The 24,315-nt window shown below is 33.1% G+C and overlaps 6 protein-coding genes and 1 long non-coding RNA gene across 12 annotated transcripts in view; 4 read left to right on the forward strand and 3 right to left on the reverse strand.

The window, feature by feature from the left end:
• The window catches only part of LOC122717823 (prohormone-1), an 18,238-nt gene extending 12,815 nt beyond the window's left edge, over positions 1–5,423 (reverse strand). Inside the window, exon 1 of the mRNA XM_043942263.1 lies at positions 5,152–5,423. The gene's annotated coding sequence lies outside the window, so the exon portion shown is untranslated. The remainder of the gene's footprint in view (positions 1–5,151) is intronic.
• On the forward strand, positions 147–7,379 carry LOC122717822. The gene is made up of 3 exons (XM_043942261.1): positions 147–305; positions 6,771–6,947; positions 7,023–7,379. Exons 1-3 carry the CDS (start codon positions 162–164, stop codon positions 7,107–7,109), a joined length of 408 nt encoding a protein of 135 aa, XP_043798196.1. The 5' UTR covers positions 147–161; the 3' UTR covers positions 7,110–7,379.
• A 36-nt stretch (positions 7,380–7,415) lies between these two features.
• Positions 7,416–12,717, forward strand: LOC122717820 (uncharacterized protein F21D5.5). Of its 4 annotated transcripts, none has more exons than XM_043942257.1 (9): positions 7,416–7,546; positions 10,359–10,501; positions 10,609–11,111; positions 11,176–11,421; positions 11,515–11,583; positions 11,654–11,923; positions 12,010–12,291; positions 12,365–12,426; positions 12,493–12,717. In XM_043942257.1, exons 2-9 carry the CDS (start codon positions 10,360–10,362, stop codon positions 12,614–12,616), a joined length of 1,698 nt encoding a protein of 565 aa, XP_043798192.1. In that variant the 5' UTR covers positions 7,416–7,546; position 10,359; the 3' UTR covers positions 12,617–12,717. The 4 variants fall into 4 exon arrangements, with proteins under 4 accessions (XP_043798192.1, XP_043798190.1, XP_043798193.1 ...); XM_043942255.1 differs by lacking the exon at positions 7,416–7,546 and adding an exon at positions 9,770–9,907; XM_043942254.1 differs by lacking the exon at positions 7,416–7,546 and adding an exon at positions 9,993–10,113.
• On the reverse strand, positions 7,562–10,090 carry LOC122717819 (tRNA (uracil-5-)-methyltransferase homolog A-like). Of its 2 annotated transcripts, none has more exons than XM_043942253.1 (8): positions 9,656–10,090; positions 9,333–9,491; positions 9,070–9,247; positions 8,847–8,974; positions 8,526–8,776; positions 8,223–8,457; positions 7,963–8,155; positions 7,562–7,895 (listed from the first exon to the last, which is right to left on the reverse strand). In XM_043942253.1, exons 1-8 carry the CDS (start codon positions 9,947–9,949, stop codon positions 7,645–7,647), a joined length of 1,689 nt encoding a protein of 562 aa, XP_043798188.1. In that variant the 5' UTR covers positions 9,950–10,090; the 3' UTR covers positions 7,562–7,644. The 2 variants fall into 2 exon arrangements, with proteins under 2 accessions (XP_043798188.1, XP_043798187.1); XM_043942252.1 differs by having other exon boundaries at positions 9,070–9,265.
• Positions 12,718–12,949: 232 nt separating the features above from the next.
• LOC122717817 (probable RNA-binding protein 19) lies at positions 12,950–17,224 on the forward strand. The gene is made up of 15 exons (XM_043942247.1): positions 12,950–13,199; positions 13,279–13,483; positions 13,577–13,770; positions 13,843–14,091; positions 14,228–14,495; positions 14,580–14,786; positions 14,856–15,050; positions 15,145–15,410; positions 15,483–15,618; positions 15,696–16,021; positions 16,085–16,287; positions 16,367–16,483; positions 16,638–16,743; positions 16,841–16,964; positions 17,044–17,224. Exons 1-15 carry the CDS (start codon positions 13,164–13,166, stop codon positions 17,118–17,120), a joined length of 2,709 nt encoding a protein of 902 aa, XP_043798182.1. The 5' UTR covers positions 12,950–13,163; the 3' UTR covers positions 17,121–17,224.
• A 540-nt stretch (positions 17,225–17,764) lies between these two features.
• The window catches only part of LOC122717824, a 10,178-nt gene continuing 3,627 nt past the window's right edge, over positions 17,765–24,315 (reverse strand). The window contains exons 2-3 of the long non-coding RNA XR_006347252.1: positions 18,552–18,626; positions 17,765–18,158 (exon numbers count right to left, since the gene is read on the reverse strand). This is a non-coding gene — a long non-coding RNA (uncharacterized LOC122717824). The remainder of the gene's footprint in view (positions 18,159–18,551; positions 18,627–24,315) is intronic.
• The window catches only part of LOC122717815 (mucin-5AC), a 13,726-nt gene continuing 13,161 nt past the window's right edge, over positions 23,751–24,315 (forward strand). For both annotated transcript variants that reach the window (XM_043942241.1, XM_043942242.1), the window contains exons 1-2: positions 23,751–23,871; positions 23,945–24,204. In XM_043942241.1, coding sequence (XP_043798176.1) covers positions 24,046–24,204 — 159 coding nt within the window. In that variant the 5' untranslated portion in view covers positions 23,751–23,871; positions 23,945–24,045. The remainder of the gene's footprint in view (positions 23,872–23,944; positions 24,205–24,315) is intronic.

Consider the following 24,315-nt stretch of genomic DNA (forward strand, 5'->3'; position numbering starts at 1 on the left):
CTCTCGTACTCGATCTTATTCGCGTTTACCGCGAGGATCGCCGCGATTTCGATCCTCGATCCAAGATCCCCCGCGCGAGAGGAAGAAAACAAATAAATCTTGGATTCGGATGCGATAATTCGTTTCCGTAATTAAATAATCGTATATTTCTCGGGAGGGAAATGGGCAAAGTAGTGATTCCATGGCTGATGGTGGCGATAGTGCCCATGATCGCTGCAACCATCGAGCAGCGTGCTCTCAGCAAGAGGAACGCCCCGGCCAATCTCGATTATCCCGACTATTCGACCAAGTACGACGAATATCCGGTGAGTAACTAACATTCACCAATGCGCTTCTCGCTCCAGCTACTCACACGTACGCGTAACGTTTACCGAAAATATGCTAGTTTTACGAACTCGTGGGACGTGCCTGGATTGGATATCGTTTCTTGATATTTCAATCATCGTATCTCGATTCCTTTTTTTTTTTCTAAAAAGAAAAAATATCTCCTCTCTCTCTCTCTCTCTCTCTCTCTCGTAATAAAACGAAAGATTGTACGATCATAGATCGATTCAATCCGAGTTGACTACTCGAATTTCTCCGTTATATTAACTTCTTCTTCGCAAGAATTTCTTCTTCTTTGTTTTACTTTTGTATTGCCATATTCGCCCATCTTTTTTCTTATTCATTTCGTAACATTGAATGGAATCCAATCCACTCGACTCGTTTCGTATTTTTCTTCCAATAATTGCGATCTTAATAATTTCGAATCTTCTTCTTCTTCTTCTTCTTCTTCTTCTTTCGCGATAAATTCTTAAAATTCGATCCGTGTGAAAAGTGTCGTGTCGAAAGTTGGTGGAAATTTCGAGCGTGCGACGGGAAGTGGTCGCGTATACTTTGACACTTATCGATCTAAAAATACACTTATCTGCAATGTAAGGGTCCCTTCCCCCCCCTCTTTAAGGGAAAAAAATGGCTATGGCCGTATACGATGGCCCTCGATGATCGATAATAGAAAAGTTCGTAGGGGAAGAAAAATTACGAAAGATTACAAAAAAGTTACGTGAAGTGCAACGCAAATTTTATAACAAACGATCGTTTTTATAAAAAGTTTCGAAAGAAGGAGAGAACTCGACGAACTCGTCTTGGATTTGTTCTATCTCCTTCACTCCCCCTCCTCCCTCCTCCTCCCCCTCCGTCTCGATTAACTCGATAAATATGGAAAGTTGCACAATCCTCGAGCGAGCGAATGAGGAAAATAGACTTTGTTAAATTTCTTCGAAATCGATTAACAAAATCGATCCATCGCTCGTTCGAGAAGCAAAGTGGAAACTGTTTAACATTTCGTGAATGGAGAATTGTTTCGACTTGTCGTCGATCCATTCGCGCGCTTAATTCGGACACTCGGTGCTTCCAAGCTTTCGAGCCGGTGTACAGCAATGAATCATTTCATCTGCACTCCAACAACAAATAAATTCGTTTAATTTGAATCGACAAGACAAGTTGATCTTTTAAGTAGAGAGAGGCAATGATTTTTCCGTTTATCGTTTTATCGACGGATAATTTAACGCGTCAAACGATAAGAAAAGCTAGAAAAATCTAGAAAATTATATATATATATAATTTTTTTATTAAATAATAATAAATAATTAATAAATAATAATAGTAATAAAATAATAAATAATGTTAAATATATTATATATATATATATATATTTCAATCAAAATATATAGAAAGGAATAAAGGAAAATAATATATATATGTACATACATCTTTTCCAACAAGGACCACCTCCCTATTCTTCTTCGTTAAGGAGTTAATAAGGTTTACGTCTCTCCCTTACGTCCCTCTGATGTATGATACGGATAAAAAGTAATCGTTTCGTTCGTGATTAAATCAACCGAGGACGAATTTCATTTCGTTTCGTTCTTTTTTATCGACCGATTAAATTTTTCAATTGAACAACCGCAGCCCCCTCCCCCCATGCGCGAGTTTGATTCAACGTTTTAATTTATCACGAGAAGGGAGGATATCAACCACTTTTTCGAATCTTTCGAACGCGACACGAAGGAGCGAGTTAAGACACTTGCCCGATATTTCGAGCGTTAAAGTCTCTGAAAGGATGTCGCATCGAGGAATTGGCCTCTCGAATAATTCTTTCGACGAATGTCCAGAGAGATTTTTCCGTTCGTGTTTCGATCGTGAACGTATCGATTTAATTTGTCTCGATGCGGGAAAAAAGGGCGAATGAATTAATGGGGATCGAGATAATAATAAGGGAGAGAAAGGAGAAGTTCATCTTTTGGTCATCGGCGGAATTGATGACGCGATAACTTTTATGTCTCTATGGCTATAATAAAAACCGCGCCATAGATATGAGTTTAATCATCGTTAAATCGATACACCTTGGCGACACGGTGATTATTTGCGGAACGAGAAAAAGATGGTTTTGTGTCAAGATTATTAAATGAAACACTCTCCCTTACCAAATATATAGGCCGAGCAATTGTTTGCCAATTGGCACGGGTGTACAGGGTGATTGATAAATTTTCGAAAGATTTCAAATCCCTTGAAACGTTAATGGATTATTCGGAATACCTTCGAACAATAAATTTCCTCACCCACGCACCTTTTCCTCTCTCCTTTCACCCGCGTATTTACGTGAAGAAGCATTTGCTTCCGCCCTGTAACTCTGTAGATCTCGTGTCCCCTTCTTCTTGCTTGGAAAAATGTTCAAACTTTTTCCTTTCTGCTTCTCTTTGTCCAAAGATTGGACTACAATTGGAGGAAAAAAGTGTGGATCGATGCGCATGCGTGCTACGTCGGTAATCAAGTTTCAAGTAAATCGAGAGCAACAGGCGTGTCTCGAGAATTGCAGTTCTCAGTTGGAAGAGATCGTCGTTCGATCAACGTTCGATCGATTCATTGAAAATCGTTTGTTGAAAGAATCGTAAATCGAATAGATTTTTCAAGAAAGTAACATGGACGTTACTTTTACGAGGCCTTTACAAGGAAAACAAAGTTGCATCGAGTGTACGAAATGCTGTTTTCGTTTTTCTAACGCGAGCAAATTGGACAGGCGAATTTCCACTCGGATCCAGTACGTATTTTTCTTATTCTTATTCTGCTTCGACGAAATATCAGGTGTTTTTGATCTAACGTAAGGTAAACGTTTGGTGAAACGAGATAGATATATCGAAAATACGTGTAATTTCGTAAAGTGACTTTATCCTTCTTTGTTTTTCTCTTTTTATCTTGCAACGAGAACCAATACGATACTTTCACTCGAATGAATGCACGCTCTTCCATTATATCTATTTAGAACGGATGGCAAATTCATTCCGATCGCGTATGCACGCATATATGGTCGCGTTTACGCAAAATCATGCCAACTCTCTCCTACTCGAAATGAATCGATTAATTTGCACGCGTCTTTGTCATATCGGCGGCATCGAACGGCATTGCCTTCCGATATTGCTCGCCTACTAAAATTAAATTACCTAATAAAATAAAAAGAAATTGATTTCGAATTATCGCGCGGATACTCCTCTACGAGATTGAGATGACCATCCTCGGTGATCGAATAATTATTATCCCTCTTCGTTTTATATTTCACCGTTCCGTTTTGTTTGTAAGTAAACAAACAATTATTTTAGAATAGCGGGAGAGAGTTTAAAAGTTGTTGAAAATGTCATTGGGAAATTTGTTAGGGGAACGGAAAGGATAAAAAAATCTCTTGGGAATCGAACGGAACGAGATCGACGGTGTGTAAAGTTTTTCTCGAAAAAATGATCGAATGATTATCGGCCTTCGTTTTATATTTCGTTCGTTCGTAAACGAGCTTATTGTTTAAAATAGTAGAAAAGATTTTAAAAATATTATTTATTAAAGGAAGGATAAATAACTCCGAAGTATATCGACAGTATAATATTTTTTCGAAAAATTATCGAATAATTATCGGCTATTGGCCGATTAAAATTTTTTTAAGTTCTATAAAAAAAATTTTAAAAATATTATTGAAAAATTTGCTAGGGGAAGGATAAAGATCTTCGAAGAATCGATCATCGACAATATCATAAGATTTTTTTGGAAATAATTGAGAGAGGAACGTGGAAGAAGGAAGGATCGCGTTCTGGATTCCGGCGGATGTGTTCGACGTGTCGTCGATCCGGAATTCAATTATCGATAAACGGCAAAGTTTCAACGTTCCCGTATTTGTGATGATTAAATTAGCGATAAGGGATGCTGGGAATGATAACATAATCGAGAGATACGTTTACAATGCTCTCCTGGTTAAGGACAAAGGTTTTCTGCGTTCGATAGGTGCAAGTTTTAAAGCGGCGTCGCGTTTAGAAGCATCGATTTTAATTAAACTTTCCAACCGGCGATCGAATTGAGCAACCCGTTTTCCGATATCCTAAAAAACGTTGTTGGAAAACCAACGTTCGGTCTTTTGTAACCGATGGTTATTAACCGATCCCTTTGTCCTTTAATATCCTCTCCTTCCCTCTCAGGCATCTTTGTATACCGTTTTATAGTAGAATCCCTATATTTCTTTGATAATCTTTAATGATCGAACACCCTAAGCTTTCCTGTAGGTAATCCGGAGACAATTTGTACCGATCGAGTAAAAAGTGCAAAATGAATTTTTTTATCCGTAAGAAAAATATTTTTCTTCGCCAAGCTTTCCACAAAATTGTCCGAGTTAAATAAAGGGTTTTGTTGCGCGATACAAATTATTTTGCTGCTTTGTTTTCTTTTTTAAGACTGAAAAAAAAAAGAAAAAAAGAAAGAAAGAAAACGTTATAATATTTAAAGCTACATCGATATAAGCGAAAGCGAAACTCGATTGAAATGCAATCATTTCATTTCTAACCGTATTCACCAATGAAATTTCCGAACATCGATACGTTCCAATTAAAAGGAATTACATATTTAAGAGACGGGAAAATTTCAGCAAAGTTGGTTTCATTGACGAAAGCGTGAATATCTTGGAGATTTTATTTTAAATTCAGATTTGATTAAATCTCCCTCTTAATACGATATATGAGATTAGAATTTTTCATTTTTCTCTCAGATTGTAAATTTTTATCCAATTTTCATTAATATGGATTTTTTTTCAAAGGGGAAAAAGAAATGTCAAATCCTCGTATATTTCTTGTTTCCTAATACCTGTCGACGGTGATGTTTCTTTTTTTTTAATTACTTTCAAGTGTCCGTAGGCTTCGTTGTCAATTGACGAAGATTTTTAATTACTCTCTACTTGCGAGATTGCCATTGGCGACGTTTTCGTTCTTGTTCATTCCCGTCGCCTGTCTCCGAACCAACTTCAAAACTTGCACTAAAATATCCCCTGCGATTCGTTCTCGAGCCACCACTTTCTTTTTCTTTTAAGAAAACAGCGATAAAATTGTCCGTCTTTCAATGGATGACGATGTTACTATCGTCGCCAACTCGTTTACGAACAATTGAAAACAAGGTTAGAGTATTTCTATTTCTTCGAGACGAGGAGAGAGAGAGAGAGAGAGAGAACAATTGGCTAAAAATAATCCGATACGTGTAATCTCTTGTGCGCTTTCTACTTAGGCTACCTGTTTAGATTTTTATGAAACGGCCCGAGAAAAATATAAATCGGTTGAGGACCCTTTGGGAAATCGTTCGAGATTGTTTAGGAAAAGATAGGAAAAAGAATGCCCTGTTACCATGTTTACTTCGGTTGATGTGGGCCCGAGTCGGTTTACTTTTTTTATTTGTCGAGGAAAATTAAACTGGTCGCCGGTTTCTTTCGTTGCAATAGGAAATTGAATATCTTTCGGCCAAACAAAAAAATTTGTTTGATCGTATTTATAAAAAAAAATTTAATTGTCAATTTTAACAATGCCGTTCGAAAAAAAAATTGACTGATAAGATAAGCAAATTAATTTAAAAGGTGTAAGACAATTTGATGAAAGCAATAATCAAGTTAGATTAACGAAGATCGAATTGTCAACTTTCGAAGAGTTTCAAGCAATAATGAAATAATCGAGTGGAAATGGCTCGTTGGATTCGTTTAAATGTATACTCGCCTTGTTATTTTCTTATTAAACTTGAGAAAACTATGAGACACAATGTAATTAATTTGCTCTCGTTATGAAAAAAAAAATGTAAAATCGGATTAATTTTATAAACGGGGATAAAGAAAAATTCATTTCTGCTGATTTAAACAAAATTGTTTTAAATGGATTACAATCCTTTTTTTCCAGCTAATTCGATCAAAGCAAATTCGTGAGCTTAAGAAGCGTCGGTCGGAATACAAAGAAAAGGTTTGTCAAGCTCGTTTTCCGTCGGAAAAATAGAAAATGATTTATTATTACTCGACATCACAGATGGTTAAATGAAAATAACACGGAGGATATGATATTTCTTCAAAATTCAACGAAAGGGAATAATAATAACGATTAAAAGACGAGAATTTTCTAGATTTTCATTGTTAGACTTGATTCCAAAGAAACGTGGGAAAAACGCGAAAGAAAATCGAGAGAATATTCAATGTTAAAACTCGGCGGCAATTATTCTCCGGTTTAATTAATTTTAATTGGCTTAAATATTAAATATCGGAGATAAGGGGTGCGATAACTCGATAGAAAGGAGCAAGATAACAACAGAATTACCTTGCGGTTATATATTACGGTCTACGCCGCTTGATACTACCATTCAATTAATTATCGCGCGTAAATCCTTTGCACGTGTAATTACCATACCGTGAGTCATACTCTTATTCATCTCTGATCGAAGAAAAATTTCTTTTTCAGGTGGTGGTGCCAAAGAGGGCAGCCCTTTTGTTCGATCGATTAATGGTCGCGTTGCAAAAAGTTGTGGACAATCAGAACAAAGGAGAGCTGGATGGCAGTAGACCGTTCGCAAGATCGCCCCATCTATCGATTGAGAATTCGCAAATTATTCCTTCTACGGACGAGCAAACGATGAAGGTTAGTTTACCCATTTACTTGGTGCAAAGTTATATACTCGAAATTTGACCAATTTCTTTTTTTTTTTTTGTACAGATGGATCTTCAGCGACGAGGTCAAGCGAAAGGGCGTGTTTATTGGCGTTGTTATTTCAATGCTGTGACGTGCTTCAAGAGAAAGTGATAATAAGCCAACGTAACCAGCCTTCGAAACCCGACTATTCGCATGCTTTCCCCGGTTGAAAGAGAAACAAATAAATCACAAATTCAGAACAAAACTAGATCTTAAATCCAACGATGAATCTATCATTTATTTTGAATCGAATTATTTTCTCGCTTTCGAATCACTTCTCATCTATCTTCTTGATGACTATTTAAGTTCTTGCGTATCACTATTAATATGGTGCGGTTGTATTAAACAGTGTTAACTAATATATCTGTCTGGTTTATAAAACGATCGTTATACAAAATTAAATATTAAGACGAATCGAATTAGACGAAACGTTATCTATTCGATTGGTTTAAAATTCAAGTTTTTCCTTATTCATGTACAATTTATGCCCTATGACAATTCTACGTGTTATCGTTTTATGACAAAACAAGAATTATTTTGTACAGAAGGTAAGTTCATCTACGTTTGTAACGATGCGACATTTTTATTCAAATAATTTATTGAAAAATATACGTTACAAGGCTAAATTGTACGTGTACCATTATTATTAAGTGGAATCGCGTGCTTTCGTGGCTATGGATAACCTTTCTAAGCATAGTACTAATTCACAATGTTTGGTATATGGAAACATGTCTACAGCAACAGCTTTCACAGGAACCATTGGTTCTCCGACGTATTGTTTCGAGATAGGCCTAGCTAAATCTACTAAATTTCTCATAGCTGCCCGAGGATCGCAAGATATATATATTAATCTTGATAATTTTTTTGCTTTGCGCATAGTTAGTAGCGCTCTTTGATCTGGAATAAATAGTTTGTGTTTTTAAAACAAAACCAGCTAACTTAAGAAAAATTATATTAATCTTACGAAGTCCAGCTCGTGGAGGATCCACAATAGCGATAATGTCGGGTTTAGTTGTCCTTCGAATAACGGGAGATAAAATATCTTCTGCTTTGCCTACGAAGAATTCGCAATTCGATACCTTGTTCGCGATAACATTTTCCTTTGCGTCTTTGATGGCATCCTCTATCATTTCTAGTCCAAATACTTCACCGCAATACTGAAATTGTGCTTGCGTTTATTTCTTCTCTTGAAAATTTTATCAGTTTTTAATGAATCTTTGATACCTTTGAAAATGCAAGACCAATGGTCCCAGTGCCGCAACAAATGTCGAGTAACGCAGTGTCCACGTTTGGTTTTGCCAAATCAATCGCTGCTTTGTACAATATTTGAGCACCCAATGTATTTACTTGAAAGAATGCTTGAGGAGATATTCGAAATTTCATATCTAACAATTTTTCTTCTATGTATTTTGTTCCACTAATATGATGAAAATTTTCTTCATCTTTTCCGTCGATACTTCTAAAAAAAGATAAAAAGCGATTTAACCGAATTGTCGTAATTGCGTAACATTCGGTCTATAATCTTACTTTATTTTCATTATTTGAAGATATAACGATGTTACTCGTGCTTGTACACCTTTTCCAATTTCAAAAAAAGTTTTGAGTTGTAGTTTCAATTCATCCAATTTTTGAGAGGTCAAATCTTGAGGATGTATCCCCACTATTACCATAAGATGATCAGAAAGAGTAGTTCTAACTGTAACTTGTCTCCAGTATCCACTATAATCAACTGGATCAAAAGGTGTTAATTCAGTGTTTTTCATGAATTCTTCAAGTACCTAAAATACTCCTAATACAAACAACAAATCTGAGATAGTAAAAAGGAAAGGATCATTCTCAAGAACTTACTTTAACTACAACTTTCATTTTATTAGGAATATGACAAAGATTGTCGATAGGTCCCACTGCTGTGGAACCAGATGCATAAGTAGATAATCTAAATCCTATTACAATTTTGTCTTCTTTGTTACTTTTACCTAAATCAAATCAATATTTATTTGATAGTAATTCATCAATATGTTTAATTTATCATAATTTATCTGTAAGATAAGTAAAATTTAAATGAAATTACCAACTGTAAATTCACATTTATTTCTATATTCCTTAATTGTATCTATACTTAAAATAGGAAGCAATTCACAAGGTAAACCTTGATATTTATTTTTTTGACAATTCAACCAATCCAAAAGATCACCTTTACTTTCTTTCAACATTTGTTTACATATAATTGTCAAAATTGAACTCATTTCCTTTTGTTTTAGTTCCAACTAAAAGCATATTATCAAACTCTTATTACATACATTTTAATACCATATTATTAATAATAAGTCTTACTTGATTTGGATAAGGCATGTTCCAAAGAGGAATGGTAGTTAATTTAACTTTATCTTCTATGGATACGCTTTGATCATCCTCTTCTACCTTCAAACGTTTCTTTGCATTTTCCTCTTCTAATTTTCTTTTTATAAATGGATCTGGTGCAGGTTTCGCGATCTATTTTTAATAGATGTAATCATTTTACATGAATGATTTAGTAAAAATTATTATATTTTTTGTATTCTATTCAATGAATTTCGAGTATATTGATATGTAATAAATGTTCGAATATTAATTATGAAGAAGAAAATGCGAAATAACATAACATTAAATTGATATACCTGAGCACTAAGCTTGTAATTTTTCCATAAAATTCCATTTAATGTTTCTATTGCTTTCTGACGACTTTCTTCGTTTCTAAAAGATACATAAAGCCATCCACTGCTTCGTTTTGGTGGCTTTATTTTGCACGATTGCAAGTCTAGCTTTTCATTTAAGAGTTTTTTAAATTCGCCAATTCCATAATATTTTGGTAATCCGTGTACTTCGATTTTATATTTTTCTGACGTAAAATCAGCTCTTTCAAGATAAGCGTAAGGATTCTTTTCTATTTCTGTAGATTCGTTAGAGGCCATTCTTTTTAGATTTTTTAAAATATTCAATCTAACCACTTATTTTCTTTACTTCAACGTTCATATGCTCTTATATTAGGTTATATTAGGTTAAGTTAGATTAAAGTAGTTTGATCGCTATCAATGTAAACAATGTGTATTTGTATAAAGATTTGAAAGAAATTTACGTAAGATAAAATATCATAAATTTAAATAAATAAATATTGCAAATTAAAGTTATAAAGAAATGAATACAAAATTGATTATATTTTATAATGTAAAAATAATTTTCAAATTGTCAATATATTGTCAATTTTACTTATAAAAATTTTATTATTACTTAAATCATATTTTTTTAAAGTTGTAAAATTTAAATTATAAAACTTATTTAATGATATTTTTTCTTTTTTTCTCTTTTGCCTTATTCAATCAGAATGAGTCAGGAAGCTAAAAGTTGTTATTTGAAAACCAATGACAAATCACTACTGACAGTGTATTTGCCACATAATAAACCAATTTTCGTCGGTCGTTCTCCAGAGACAAATATTACAGATACACAATGTTCTAGATTACAAGGTTAAGATTTTTATAAATTTATTATATTACATAATTTATATAAAATTGATAATTATTATAATTATTATTTAATTTATAATATTCATTGGGTATTATATTCTTTATAGTACAAGTGTGTGCAGATTATCAAAAGTATAATGTTTATATTCAACAAAATGGAAAAAGATCTTCTGGCTTTAATGGTTTTAAAATGCGTAAAGACATCAAATTTATAGGCAAACATGAGGATTATTTAGAAATATTATATGGAAAGCATATTTATCAGATTGAATTTAATCCTCCACCTCCAAAAATTTCTTTGATAGAAAAAAGAATCAGAGATTCAGAGACAGGTGATGAATATAGAGAAAATTCTTGTAAAATAGCTAAAGTTGAAAATGATGAAACAGATACTATTGCCACATGCGAAGAAATTCATGGGGAAAAAGAAGCAAAAAGAAAAGAAAAACAGATAAAAAATGCTCATGGTATTTTAAAATTCATAAACAAAATGTCTCCAGATACATTTGAAGATACAGATGATGTAATAGACACTGAACAGGATATGTGGGAATGTAAGCAAACTGGATTATTAATATATACAGCAAAGGGTGTAGAAAATCGCTCAATGGTAAATAAACAAAATATGTATTTAAAATATATATTTTCAAAAGTAAATGGAATCTTGTTTTTAGATAGCAGCATATGATTTGGATGGAACTTTAATAAAAACAAAATCCGGTTTGGTATTTCCAAAAGATTATGATGATTGGCAAATCATATATGCTAATGTGCCAGCCAAATTAAAAAAGCTCTATAAAGATGGATATAAAATAGTTGTTTTCACTAATCAAGCATCTTTTACATCTGGAAAATTAAATCCTGATTCTTTCAAGAATAAACTTAAAAATATAATACAAAAAATTGGTGTTCCAATGCAGGTATACTTTTTTTATATAATCTATAATAAATAGAATGAATATAAATTACATATATATATATATATATATATAATGGATCTTATGTATTTATAGATATTTATAGCTACTGGATATAATATCTATAGAAAACCAGCAATTGGAATGTGGCAAGAACTAGAAAAAGTAAGATTCATTTCATAAAATAATTATTTTTATCGTCGAAATTTATTAAATTTAAATAATTTTTTTACAGAAAAATAGCCCTATATCTATCGATAAAGATAAATCTTTTTACGTTGGAGATACTGCCGGACGAGCGAAAAATTGGGCTCCCGGAAGAAAAAAAGATCATTCGTCAGTCGATCGATTATTAGCTCTCAATTTGAATTTAAAATTCTATACGCCAGAAGAATATTTTCTCGATTTCGAACCAATTCCTTATGAATTACCTATATTTAATCCAAAAAATTTATCGAATAAAGAGATATGCTCAGGAAGCAATATAACTTCAAATGATCAAGAAGTAAATAATATTATTTTCGCTATTGGAGATATTTATATTATAATTATAAATAATGCTAGTATTAATTACTAAATTTATATTTTTAGATTATTTTAATGGTTGGTTGTCCAGGTTCTGGAAAATCATATTTTGTAAAAAATTATTTGGATCATTACGGATATGTTAATAGAGATACTCTTGGAAGCTGGAAAAAATGTATTACTATAATGGAAAAACATCTGGATGAAAAATATAGTGTAGTTATAGATAATACTAATCCCGATTGTGTATCAAGACAAAGATATATCGAAATAGCGAAAAAATATAACGTTCCTGTAAGATGTTTCGTTATGACGACAAGTATCGATCATGCGAAGCACAACAATAAGGTAAAAATAATTTAATTTGATGTGATGTAACAACATTTACAATACAAACTTTAAGCTAAATATTTTGTTTCAGTTTCGAGAATTAACTGATCCTAGTCACGCGAAAGTTAATGATATAATTATTAATTCTTATGTGTAAGTAAAATTAAATTATACGTAAAATTAAATTTATATAAAATTCATTGTTAGATTTATTTTTAGAAAAAATTTTCAACAACCAAGTTTGGAAGAAGGATTTAAAGAAATCGTTCATATAAACTTTGTACCGAAATTTCAGAAAGAAGAAGATCGACGACTTTACGAAATGTATTTGCTTGAAAGATAAAATTTTTTTCACATCATATGATTGCTTTTAAATATAATAAAATAGATAAACACGCGTTAGTAATAATTTTTAGAAAATTTTAAGAAAATAAAATCTGATTATCTAAATCTAACTTATTTATTTAATATATATGTATATGATTATGAAAATAAAATAAACTTTTATAAAATATCTTGTAGAAAATATCAATATCGAAGTATTAGTTTTGTTTATATATATATCTGTTCATAATTATTTATAATTAATTTATAATTGATAATATTTGTCCATAAAATAATAAAAATAAATGATAAAATGATTTCAATTTCCATAAAGATATAGTTTTTGAATTATTATTTTTCATTCTTATTATTATTTTTACATTCTTTGTACGAAATAAATGATAATTTACTGGATAAAGAATTTGTGAGTAGTAAGTATATTGAATATTACGTATATGTACAAAATTTTAACCTGTTTATATCCAAAACAACATAACCTATCTGAAACGCGTGTTTCATAAAATGTGTAACATAAAATGCTCAATAATAATTATAAATAACATAAAATGTCACGATTGATTGTAAAAAATTTACCAAAAAATGTAAGTAATAAAAAATGTAACGATATAATTGTAATTATAATGTGAATAAAAAATTTTAATACATAATAAAAATTCATAGATTACAGATATAAAATTAAAGGAACTTTTTAGTCAAAAAGGTTTAATAACTGACGTACAATTAAAATATACAAAAGATGGTAAATTCAGACGATTTGCTTTTATTGGATTTAAGACAGAAGAACAAGCTATAGCTGCCAAAGAATATTTTGATAAAACATGTATCGATACCTGCAGAATATCAGTTGAGCAATGTGCAAGTTTAGGTATTATAAATATAAATTTATATTATATTATGAATATTTATTTATGATGATAATTTTAATTTAATACATATTTATTGATATTGAATTTTAAAGGAGATTCTTCCAAACCTAGATCATGGAGTAAATATGCATCTGATAGTTCAAGAAATGTAATTAATAATAAACAGTTTAGTGATAAATCAGAAAATGTAAATGTGAATAAAACAACAGATAAGAAAAAGGAGAGAAACAAAAAAGATAAAAAAGAAGAAATTGTAAAACCTGAAGTCAAAGAAGCATTAGAGAAGGTATAATTATAACTTACTTTTCTATACCAGTTGTTAAATGTTATGTGTAATTTCATATTGATTTATATTTAGCATAAAAATGATCCTTTATTTATGGAATTTCTTGAAAGTCATACAAATAAGGCCATATGGAATAATGATACAATATTGACAACTATTGAATCTAAAGAATATAACGATAATGAAATTAATGGCATTGAAAATGATATTAAGGATATTAAACAAGAAGAAAAAGATGAAGAAAAAGGAGAAGGAGAAGAAGAAGAAGAAAGAAAAGAGAAAGAACAAAAAATTGCACATAAAGTTGTATCTGATTTAGAGGTAAATTTAAATATATGTATTTCTTTGTTACTTATTAATTTGTTTTGTATATATATATATAATTATTTTTTATATATATATTTTTATATATATATTTATTTTTTTATATAGTAATAATGTTTATTTTTTTAAATAGTATATGGAAACTTTAAAAAATAAAGAAAAGAACATAGAAAAGAAAATTTCAAATGATAATCCATCTAAACATGGACCACTAAAATTATTTACTGTAAAACTTCGAGGATTAGCGTATAATCATAAGAAAAAAGATATCAAGCAATTTTTTAGTCCATTAAAAGCAAAATCGATACGAATATCGCCAAAAATTAAGGGTATTGCTTATGTTGGTTTCAAAACTCCACAACATTTGAGAAAAGCGTTATTGAAAAACAAAAGTTTTTTAGGTACCGTATAGTTTACTCTTATTAAGAGTTTTTTTTTATTTTTTTTTTAAACTTTGGTCTATATTTTAATATATATATTTTTAGATGGAAGACAAATATTTGTAATAAAATATGAAGTGAAGGAACAAAAATTTGAAGAACAAAATGAAAATAATAATAACATTAAATGGAAGAAGCAAGCAGAAGCATTGAAAAGTGAAGAAAGCATAGCAGAATCTGGAAGAATGTTTATTCGAAATTTGTCTTATACGACAACCGAAGATGATATTCGAAAATTATTTGAAAAATATGGTAAATAATTTTTTTTCTTGTCCAATATGATACGTATGATATTAATATATAATTTTTTTTTTTATTTAGGTCCTTTAACTGAAGTTAATTTACCCATCGATCGAATAACTAGAAAATTAAAAGGATTTGGTACAATAACATTCTTAATGACCGAGCATGCGGTAAAAGCTTACAGCGAATTAGACGGATCGATTTTAGACGGAAGGATGTTACATCTTCTTCCAGCCAAAATGAAAATTGATTCACTAGAAGAACTCGACGAAAGTAAAAATATATCGTGCATGAATTTATAATTTTTTATAATAATTCTAATATTGATATTATATAATTTTATAATTTTTATATTATTTACTTATAGAAGAATTAACTTATAAACAGAAGAAAGAATTGAAAGCTAAAACAGCTGCAGGATCATCACATAACTGGAACACTCTTTTTCTTGGTCAAAATGCTATAGCTGATGCTATAGCTACCACTTATAATACAACAAAGGAAAATGTACTCGAAGATGGATCAAAAGGCTTGAGTGCTGCAGTTAAATTAGCATTAGGAGAAACACAACTGGTTCAGGATACCAAAAACTTTTTGGAGGAAAATGGAGTTTGTTTGGATGCATTTAATCAAGTAAATATTATGTGAAATATAAATATTAATGATTATATAAAACAAATGATTTAATTAATGCATTTTTTCCAGCCATCAAATGAACGATCAAAAACAATAATATTGGTGAAGAATTTACCTGCTGCAACACCAGCACAAGAGATTCGACAATTATTTGCACGACATGGCGAATTGGGTAGAGTTGTGATGCCACCTTCAGGAATTACTGGTATAAATTTTAATAATATTATTATCATTATATGTGTCTTTTAATAATATTACATCGCATTAACTTATTGCATTTAGCTTTGGTGGAATTTTTGGAACCCTCTGAAGCGCGAAAAGCATTCACAAAATTAGCCTATACTAAATATAAACATCTACCATTATATCTGGAATGGGCTCCTGACAATAGTTTTACTACTCCTCCTGCGGTAAAAAACAAAACTATTAACGAAACAAACGAAAAAACAAAAGTTGGAGAACAAGAAAAAGAATTATCAGAAAATGTAAATGATACGCTTAATAAGGTTAATAAAGAAGAAAGCGAAGATGAAGACGAACCTGAACCAGACACCACTCTTTTCGTGAAAAATATTAATTTCTCCACTACGGATGAACAATTAAAAACGGTAAATAACTTATCAAACATTGCTTCCTATTATTTAATATGTAACATTTTTTTTTTTTTATAGTATTTCGACAAATGTGGTCCTCTTCATTATGCCTCGATAGCAACGAAGAAAGATACAAAAAATCCTGGTGCCAAGTTGTCAATGGGTTATGGATTTGTAAGATATAAAAGAAAAGCAGATGCGGATCGTGCACTAAAAGTTTTACAAATGACAGTGTTGGACGGAAAAACTTTAGAACTCAAACGTTCTGAGCGAACATTAACGTATGCTTTCGTTTCAATTTCAGTTTCCTTGTTCAATTTACAATTTTCGGTAAACATTTCTATTCATCTGAATGTGCAGAACTGACGTAAAAAGTGCAAAAAAGACATCTACGGTAAAACCTCAAACGGGTACAAAAATTTTGATAAGAAACGTGCCGTTCCAAGCAACAGCTGAGGAAATAACCGAACTATTCAAGTACGTATTTCAAATATTTATTATTATATTATTTTATATAATATTTTAAATTAAATTAAATTATAATATTTTATTATAATATTTTAAAAAAGAGAAGTAAATTTTTTTATTCACGTTTCTCTGCTGTTTTTTCTTTTTCTCACTGAAATACCAGAGCGTTCGGAGAGTTGAAAGCAGTACGGTTACCTAAAAAATTAGTTGGTGTCGAAAAACACAGGGGATTCGCCTTCGTAGAATATTACACAAAAAGCGAAGCAAAGGTATACGAAAAATTAAAATAAATTCTTTAAATCATCTCGAATCAACGATCAATATATACATCATATACAATATAATCTTTTTCTACTATATTCATAGAAAGCATTTAAAGCTTTGTGTCAAAGTACTCATTTGTACGGTCGAAGATTGGTCTTGGAATGGGCTCAGAGCGAAGAGGGTGTGGAAGATATTAGAAAACGAACAGCCAAACACTTTTATCAAGGTATGTCATTTATTATAATCCCTCTTTTGCGCTGTAATTAATTATCTATTAATAAACCGAATTAATATTTTGTTGATAGATCAATCGGTAAAGAAGAGTAAAAAGGCCACGTTTAGTCTAGAGGATATAGCTTTGGAAGATGCAAATAAATTATAAAATTTTATACATAGTACGATCACGGAAACGATACAATTAAATTCATAGTTCACACGTGACTTGGAAAATGTATTTTCTTTCAATATAACTGGCAGCAAATCAAATCGATCGAAAGTTAAAAAGTTCTTTTCGTGAAGGAGTGCACGCCTATTGATGTTCGCCTCACGTCGAAACTTTTTCCCGTCTTACTTTTCTCGAAAATAGTTTAAATTTCTACCAGTAGTATGTCAGACACGTGCTAATTCTATGTATTTGGGTTTAACGCTATTCAATATCGAATAATTCAACAATAAATATCGTGGCATAATTAACATTAATATCTTCGATCCACGTTTCAAACCGATTTAATTATACAAAGTCGCACGCGCTTGATTTTAAAAAATTAGATAAAATTTTGACACGGAAGCTATCTACAAATCGACTCGTTTTAAATTTTAATTCTTTTTAAAAGTAACAAAAATTGATAAAATTTATCCTTTCGAACCAATAAGAACATTTATATATATATACAATAAAAAGCGAAATAGATTTTATCCAATTTAACAAAATTGAAAAAAAAAAACGATAAAGTGTGCCTTCAAAAAATTTACATAAATTCTTAAATTTGAAAATCAACAGAAGAAGTTTTTAATGAAATCGGTATTATTAAAAAAAAAAAAAAAAAAAAAAAAAGCGAACTCGAAGAAGTTTCGGGGTAGGGTGGAAGAAGGGAAGAAATGTTTTCCTTTCACCTCTGCCTGAGAGGAGGAGTGGCAGGAATGGATTGGAGAGGTTCGGACAGTCCCACGGTGGAGGTGGAGGCAACCCATGAAAGTAACAGTGGCCTCTCTATCCTCTGCACAACGTTCAGTCTCGCTCTCCTCGCACCGGTGTACGGTGCTCGCGATTGCTTTCGGGTGTCCTTTGGCGTGCTCGTCAGGTACAAGGTCGCGGGTGCATCGGAAACGTCGCGTCCTATGTTAACAGCATAGTGCGCGATGTGCTCGTCTTGACGGCGAGATTCTCGACGATCGACATCAACGGTGTTTTGTAAAGAGACTGCAAAAGAGACGAAAATGGATTGGGTAAGATGGTTGTGCCGATTTTCCTTTCTTTTCCATTTACAAAATTTCAATTCAATTAAAATGGTGTAATCCGAACGTTTTTTAAGAAACGTTTCGTAAAGATTATCTATTATCCACTCGAAGAAATTGATATTATATATAAAGATAAAAAAATAAATAAATTAGAAAGTTAAAAAAAAAAAGTGAATGAACTTTTTGAGAAACTTTCGAAAAATTTCCATATTCGATAAGGAATAATACGAAGAAACTTTCTCGTTCCTGAAATAAGAAACATCCGTATTTTATATCGATTCACTTATTCATTTATTCTATATATTTCAAAATAACGAAAGAAAATTAATTTAATTATATTTATGTATGCCTGTACCTTTGTCCCGTATTGGAATTTCGATCGAAAATTCTATGCATGTAGATTATGCGTGCTGTGGAATCTTCGAAGAGACTGAAAAAAAAAAAAAAATAATAAGTAAATAGCATTAATTCCATCGCGAAAACGTTGGAGAAAACGTTACAAACGGTGGTGGCGCGCGTTTTCAAAGGATGAGGTCGAGCCGTATTGTTCGAGGGCGAGATCTACACACACACGTACCGAATGCTTAAGAACGATCGTTGGCTTCCTGTAGGGAGGTAGAGGAGGGAGAGGATATCTACCGGTTATTCGAGCTGGACTGCACACTTCGCTCCACAGCCGCTACGACACTAAGCAAAGAAGGAGAGAACGCGTGTAGCAATTCGAGATTGCAAAACTGTCGAGGTCGCAACACTTCTCTTTAAACAAACAGAAAATTTCTGTTTTTTTATCTCTCGAATGTCATTTCGATTTTTACACGCTTCCTTCGATCGATAGATTTATTTGGGGACAAACTTGTCCAGATTGGAATTTTGAAAAAACGGTTGTGTATTTTGAAGAAGTTGAAATATATATTATTCCATATAGGTTTGAAATTCGAAGAGTCGAGACATTTTTCGGAAAGCAATTTCAAAGGAAATCGTCGTCGATAGTAAATAATTGTGTAACGTTGACGTAACCGGTTCTAAAAATTCATACTTTCTCTGATTAATTAAACTTGCCACTTTCACGTCGTAAGAAAGTCATAGAACAATAATTAACGAAAATTCGATAAATTCCTTTTATCGTAGAAAAAGAAAAATTGTTTCGAAACTTTTTTTGAAAAGAAAAGAGAAAATCGAGAATAATGGATAAACGAGAGACGAGAAAAAGAATGAAAAAAAAAAAAAAAAAGTACTTGGGGAGTGCAAGGAAGAAGGTCAGCTGCTGACCTTTCGAAGACTCGTCGAGTAATCTTTCTTTCTTTTTCCTTTAAATTCTTAAGTATAATCTCTCTCTTTTTATTTAAAAAAAAAAGTGAACTTTTCATCGAGGAGAAGGCCAACCAAATATGATATATTTCCACATATTTTAAACGTTTTCTAAATGGAACAACTGAATATCGAGAAAATTCTCATTTCGATAATCAGATTTAATGAATTCTTTATATAAATTTTGACGATTCATCCTATAATAGTATAAAATAAAATGGACAAAGACAGACGAGTCGAGAACGAAAAACAAAAGACGAAGAAAAGCGAAGAAAAGAAACCTCATTACCTCGCCCCCCCCCCTTCTCTTAGATAATTTCCTCCGGTAATTAAGCAACTGGCAAAGAAGATTTAATCAAAAACGCAATCGTAGTTTTCTAGTAAACAGAGCCGAGAGTTCTATACCTCAGAGCGAATTCCACGAAAAGTAAAAGTGACCGAGCCACGTTGGATTTATCCATCGGCGACAGATCGAATCCACTTTGCTTTCGAGCGTACGCGTTAACAGGGTGAATACGTGAAACGTATTTATTTTCAACTTTACGATCGATTTCCCGTAAAAAGTCGTTAACTGGTTCATAGTCGTAAAAATAATCCAGCTAAATCGACGCAATTTTCATTCCACTCGATCCGATCATTGTTAAAAATCGATATCTCGATCGAGCAATTATCGTTTCTTCGATTCGCGATCGTTAGTAATTTAATCCAGAGCAAATTTCTCAACGATTCGGACGATGAGATTGAACCCTCGTTACAATGACGCACGAATCCATCCCGTTCACCTTTGCAACTGGTTTATAGCTACCGGACTTACTAGAGATTCTGGATCTTCAAGGTTAAAATTAACCATCTCTCGTTTTCTTCTTTCTCCCGTCCCCGCGTGCCTGGAATCTCGAAGACCGCGATTCTTACCTCTGTTCCTTTGTTTCCTTCGAGATCAATGTATTCGATATACAGGTTTTTGTCCCGACGTGCTCGTTTTCCTAAACTTTATTTATTAGGGATTCCTCGGATCGGCGAATAAAATATTTTTCTCGGAGGGAATCTCGATTCGAAATTAAAATTCATGGCCCGTTATACATTATATACGGCATATATTGTCTGGTTCTTTAAAAGGTCTCGCCGGTATCGGAATGACTAACGGTAATAAAACGAAGAGGGTGAAGTCATCGCGTGGACTAGCTGTTCAAATGTCACAGCAACTCGAATGTAAATAAGCCGGTCGTTCCATCCAAATTCAATTCAATCCAACTTCGATCGGTATGCGTTAAATCTGCGATAATATCCACGTATATCCTCTTCATAATAGATACGAAGTTGTTGCGAGCATTAAAAAAGATTGATGCTTTCTCTCGTATGGATCGAGTAAAAATATCATTACCGAAAGTTAGGCAGCGATAACCGATAGCAATTGAATGAGAATTTTCATTGGATGACAGATTCCTCGTTAGAAATCACCGAAAGCCAGTTCCGGTTATGAAACATTCCGAAAGGAACTCGTCGATCGAGCAACAGGTGGTTTTCGCCGTATCGTTCGCGGTCTCCGCTATTTCCCGGTTAAAAGCGTGCTCGCACGAGTCTCTCCGACTCTATAGAAAGTTATTTGACATTTAGACAGATCCGCGAGAGAATTTTCGATCCACCCGTTCGTTTATTTCATCAAGAGATCGGATTTTCTCCTTCCCCTTGTCTTCTTCTTTTTGTTCCTCTTCTTCGGAACGAACTTGGAAAAAATGAAAAATGGCGTCAACACACATACAGGAATGCGAATGCTTGTCCTTTTTTTACTAATCTACCGATTCTATCCGAATGACGTTACGAAGCGACGTAACGTTAACGTAACGCGCTCGTTGGCCGAAACGTACTCTCAAGGTAGAAAGTGGTCGCGGAACGGGTGTTCTTTCTTCTTGCTTTCTCTTCATACCCGTTGCGTAACGAGGAGTGGCTGATTGGGTGTCACGGCCCCGCTCTATTTGGATCGGACACATCGCATTATCCTCGAGATCTCGAATAAAATGGGAAGCTGGTCGTCCGCAGGTGCACCGAACCGGTGCTTCTTTCTTTCCATCGATCGAGAATTCAACCGACTTGTATCTCACTCACTACGCGAATCCACTTTCGCCAGATATTTTGAAGAGTTGAAAAATACACTCGATATTAAAGATCGATTTCGCGCAAATAGTTTCACCGTGAATGGTTAATTGATCATTCGCGTACAGTTATATATATTTACATCTAACTACTCATCGAAGTATACACATTGAATTATTAATTCGTCGCATCACTTTTCCGTTACAGGAGAACCGAACGGTGTCACTGCTGCTTTGCCTAAGTATTCTACTCGCGACGATTCATAACGGTGAGTATTTCGTTACCAACCAAATTTAGTTTCATCGTTTCGTTAGCTAGTTTCGAAAAACAAAGATTTAGTTAAACGATTCTTCACGGCAAGCAATCTTGCGAATTCATCGAGTAACAAAATTATCGATAATAACTATTTCAAAGTGATGAAAAGGAAGTTTGTTTAAAAAAATAATAAGGATAAGAACGACGAATGGCCCATTTACTCCGTGACCGAGTGTCTCTGATCTCTCTGGTGTAATTTCTCTAGCATAGCCGGTACACGTGGGGATCGGCGCACGCGCGGATGCAGTTTCACTGGACTCACCATATCTCGACCAGTGAAACGTGTGCACCTCGTCGGAGAAAACATTCGAGGCAAAAACGGGCCCGTTCGAGGTGTAGTCGATATAGCGGGGGGAGGGAGGGGAGAGACGTGGAAAGTACATTGTAAACGTAAAACAGCTCAGATATTTAAGGCGATATTCGTTCTCGCCAAGTTTTTATCTCTTGTAATCGATACGGTAATCGTTTCTATCCGATTTAAAAGAAAAAAAAAAAAAAACAATTGACGCAATGTAAAATCATGAATCGATGGCGATTCATATGTGTATATATGAGACAATATTTTTTACAATATATATTCATGAAATATTTTTTCAATCCTAAAAGTTTAAAAACAAAAAGTTAAAAGTTTTAAAAACAAATTACGAGCAATTTAAGTTCGTGTTAAAGTATAGAGATTATTATAATCATTTCGATTCATATTCCAAATACAAAAAGTAGAACTCGTTCTCTTCGTAAAATTTCTCATACTACAAAATTATGAATCGCTTCGCAAAACCGTGTAACGTAACATAGTTTCTAACGACGAGGCCAATTGTTTCGGATCGTTAAACATACTTACCGTACTTTGTACGCGTTTCAATGAAAAATAAAATAATATGCAGTTATCGAGTTAATGGGCGTGCAACGGAATCATCGATAATTGTCGATATACATAGGAAAATAAAAAGAGGAAAAGTTTTACGTGGTTTTAACAAGTACACTGTGAATTTTAGATTTGCGGCTAGCTTTTACCGATATTATCTCGGATATTATGCACCGCTCTTAATTCCATTACCGCCTCTGCAACGCTCGTATTACGCGAAACTATCGCGCGCGTGGATAGAATCTGGAACACGTTCGATATCGATGTTGATCTTTGTCTCGAGTCTATTCCCTGGTCGATTCGATTATCATTATCTTGTACTCGTCGTGATTTCGAACCGTGGAAAAAAGGCCATGGAAATTGTACCAGATTACTTTTACTCGTTATTCGCTCGTGTTTCTCTCTCGTGGAAAAATTAAAAACGGAAAAAAAAAATCAAATTTTCCACCTCGTATCGTGGGATTGGAAAAAATTAATACGCGTTTTATTCCACGTGGGTGGTCAGGGTCAGGAGCGATGATCTTAATTCCAGTCTCGATTTTAACATTCTTTCTGGACGGCCTCGGTTCCCGCGATCAGTGAAAGCATCGAGGACAACACCCTGCGATCGAAAGCGAATACCAACGACGATTCCTCAAGGTGACTGCAAATCGGTTCGTCAATGAAGAAATCATTATGCCTCGCGTTTTTTCTCAATTTTCTGCAAGTTTATAATTGCAAATTACGAATACAATAAACAGTTTCTGACATCTTTCCGCCGCTTAACGATGATTTTTAATTTTCGATAAATATTAATATCAACTTATTAATTTTATTCGACGAGTAAACAGGGATCGTTCATTTATTATTATTTATATTTATTATTTCATACTTATTATTTCTCTGCGAGAATTGATCATTTTTTCGTTCATAGGCAATGCCGAGCGTAAGATCGTATGTTATTACACGAACTGGTCCATTTATCGACCGGGAACCGCCAAGTTTTCGCCTCAAAATATCAATCCGTATTTATGCACCCACTTGATCTACGCTTTCGGCGGGTTCACCAAGGACAATGCTTTGAAACCATTCGACAAGTATCAAGATATCGAGAAAGGTATAAAGACAAAAAAAAACAAAATTATTATTATTATTATTATTAACCGACTTATTAACCAACTTTTTTAAAGGTGGATACGCCAAGTTCACCGGTTTAAAAACGTACAACAAAAATTTGAAAACCTTATTGGCCATCGGTGGTTGGAACGAAGGCTCGAGCAGGTTCTCACCTATGGTAGCCGATCCTGGCAGAAGGCGAGAATTCGTCAAGAACGCGATCAAGTTTCTTCGAAAGAATCATTTCGACGGTCTCGATCTCGACTGGGAATATCCCGCGTTTAGAGACGGTGGAAAGCCTCGGGACAAGGACAATTACGCCAACCTGGTGCAGGTAAGATGAATAACGAATATATTAAGCAATAAAGGGAGATGGTTCCGCGCGATATCCTCTCTCTCTCTCTCTCTCTCTCTCTCTCTCTCTCTCTCTCTCTCTCTCTCTCTC

Source organism: Apis laboriosa, unplaced genomic scaffold (assembly GCF_014066325.1).
Source record: "Apis laboriosa isolate Shangri-la unplaced genomic scaffold, ASM1406632v1 scaffold5_cov152, whole genome shotgun sequence".
Lineage (NCBI taxonomy): Eukaryota > Metazoa > Arthropoda > Insecta > Hymenoptera > Apidae > Apis > Apis laboriosa.

Coding starts and splice junctions, on each gene's coding strand:
- LOC122717817 (XM_043942247.1), top strand. CDS start 13,164: ATGTCACGATTGATTGTAAAAAATTTACCAAAAAAT. Junction 13,484..13,576: donor TGAGCAATGTGCAAGTTTAG/GTATTATAAATA, acceptor TGAATTTTAAAG/GAGATTCTTCCAAACCTAGA. Junction 14,092..14,227: donor AAGTTGTATCTGATTTAGAG/GTAAATTTAAAT, acceptor TTTTTTAAATAG/TATATGGAAACTTTAAAAAA.
- LOC122717822 (XM_043942261.1), top strand. CDS start 162: ATGGGCAAAGTAGTGATTCCATGGCTGATGGTGGCGATAGTGCCCATG. Junction 306..6,770: donor CCAAGTACGACGAATATCCG/GTGAGTAACTAA, acceptor TTTCTTTTTCAG/GTGGTGGTGCCAAAGAGGGC. Junction 6,948..7,022: donor CGGACGAGCAAACGATGAAG/GTTAGTTTACCC, acceptor TTTTTTGTACAG/ATGGATCTTCAGCGACGAGG.
- LOC122717820 (XM_043942257.1), top strand. CDS start 10,360: ATGAGTCAGGAAGCTAAAAGTTGTTATTTGAAAACCAATGACAAATCA. Junction 11,584..11,653: donor TGTGGCAAGAACTAGAAAAA/GTAAGATTCATT, acceptor ATTTTTTTACAG/AAAAATAGCCCTATATCTAT. Junction 12,427..12,492: donor ATAATTATTAATTCTTATGT/GTAAGTAAAATT, acceptor ATTTATTTTTAG/AAAAAATTTTCAACAACCAA.
- LOC122717819 (XM_043942252.1), bottom strand. CDS start 9,949: ATGGCCTCTAACGAATCTACAGAAATAGAAAAGAATCCTTACGCTTAT. Junction 9,492..9,655: donor ATTACAAGCTTAGTGCTCAG/GTATATCAATTT, acceptor TATTAAAAATAG/ATCGCGAAACCTGCACCAGA. Junction 9,266..9,332: donor ACATGCCTTATCCAAATCAA/GTAAGACTTATT, acceptor ATATGCTTTTAG/TTGGAACTAAAACAAAAGGA.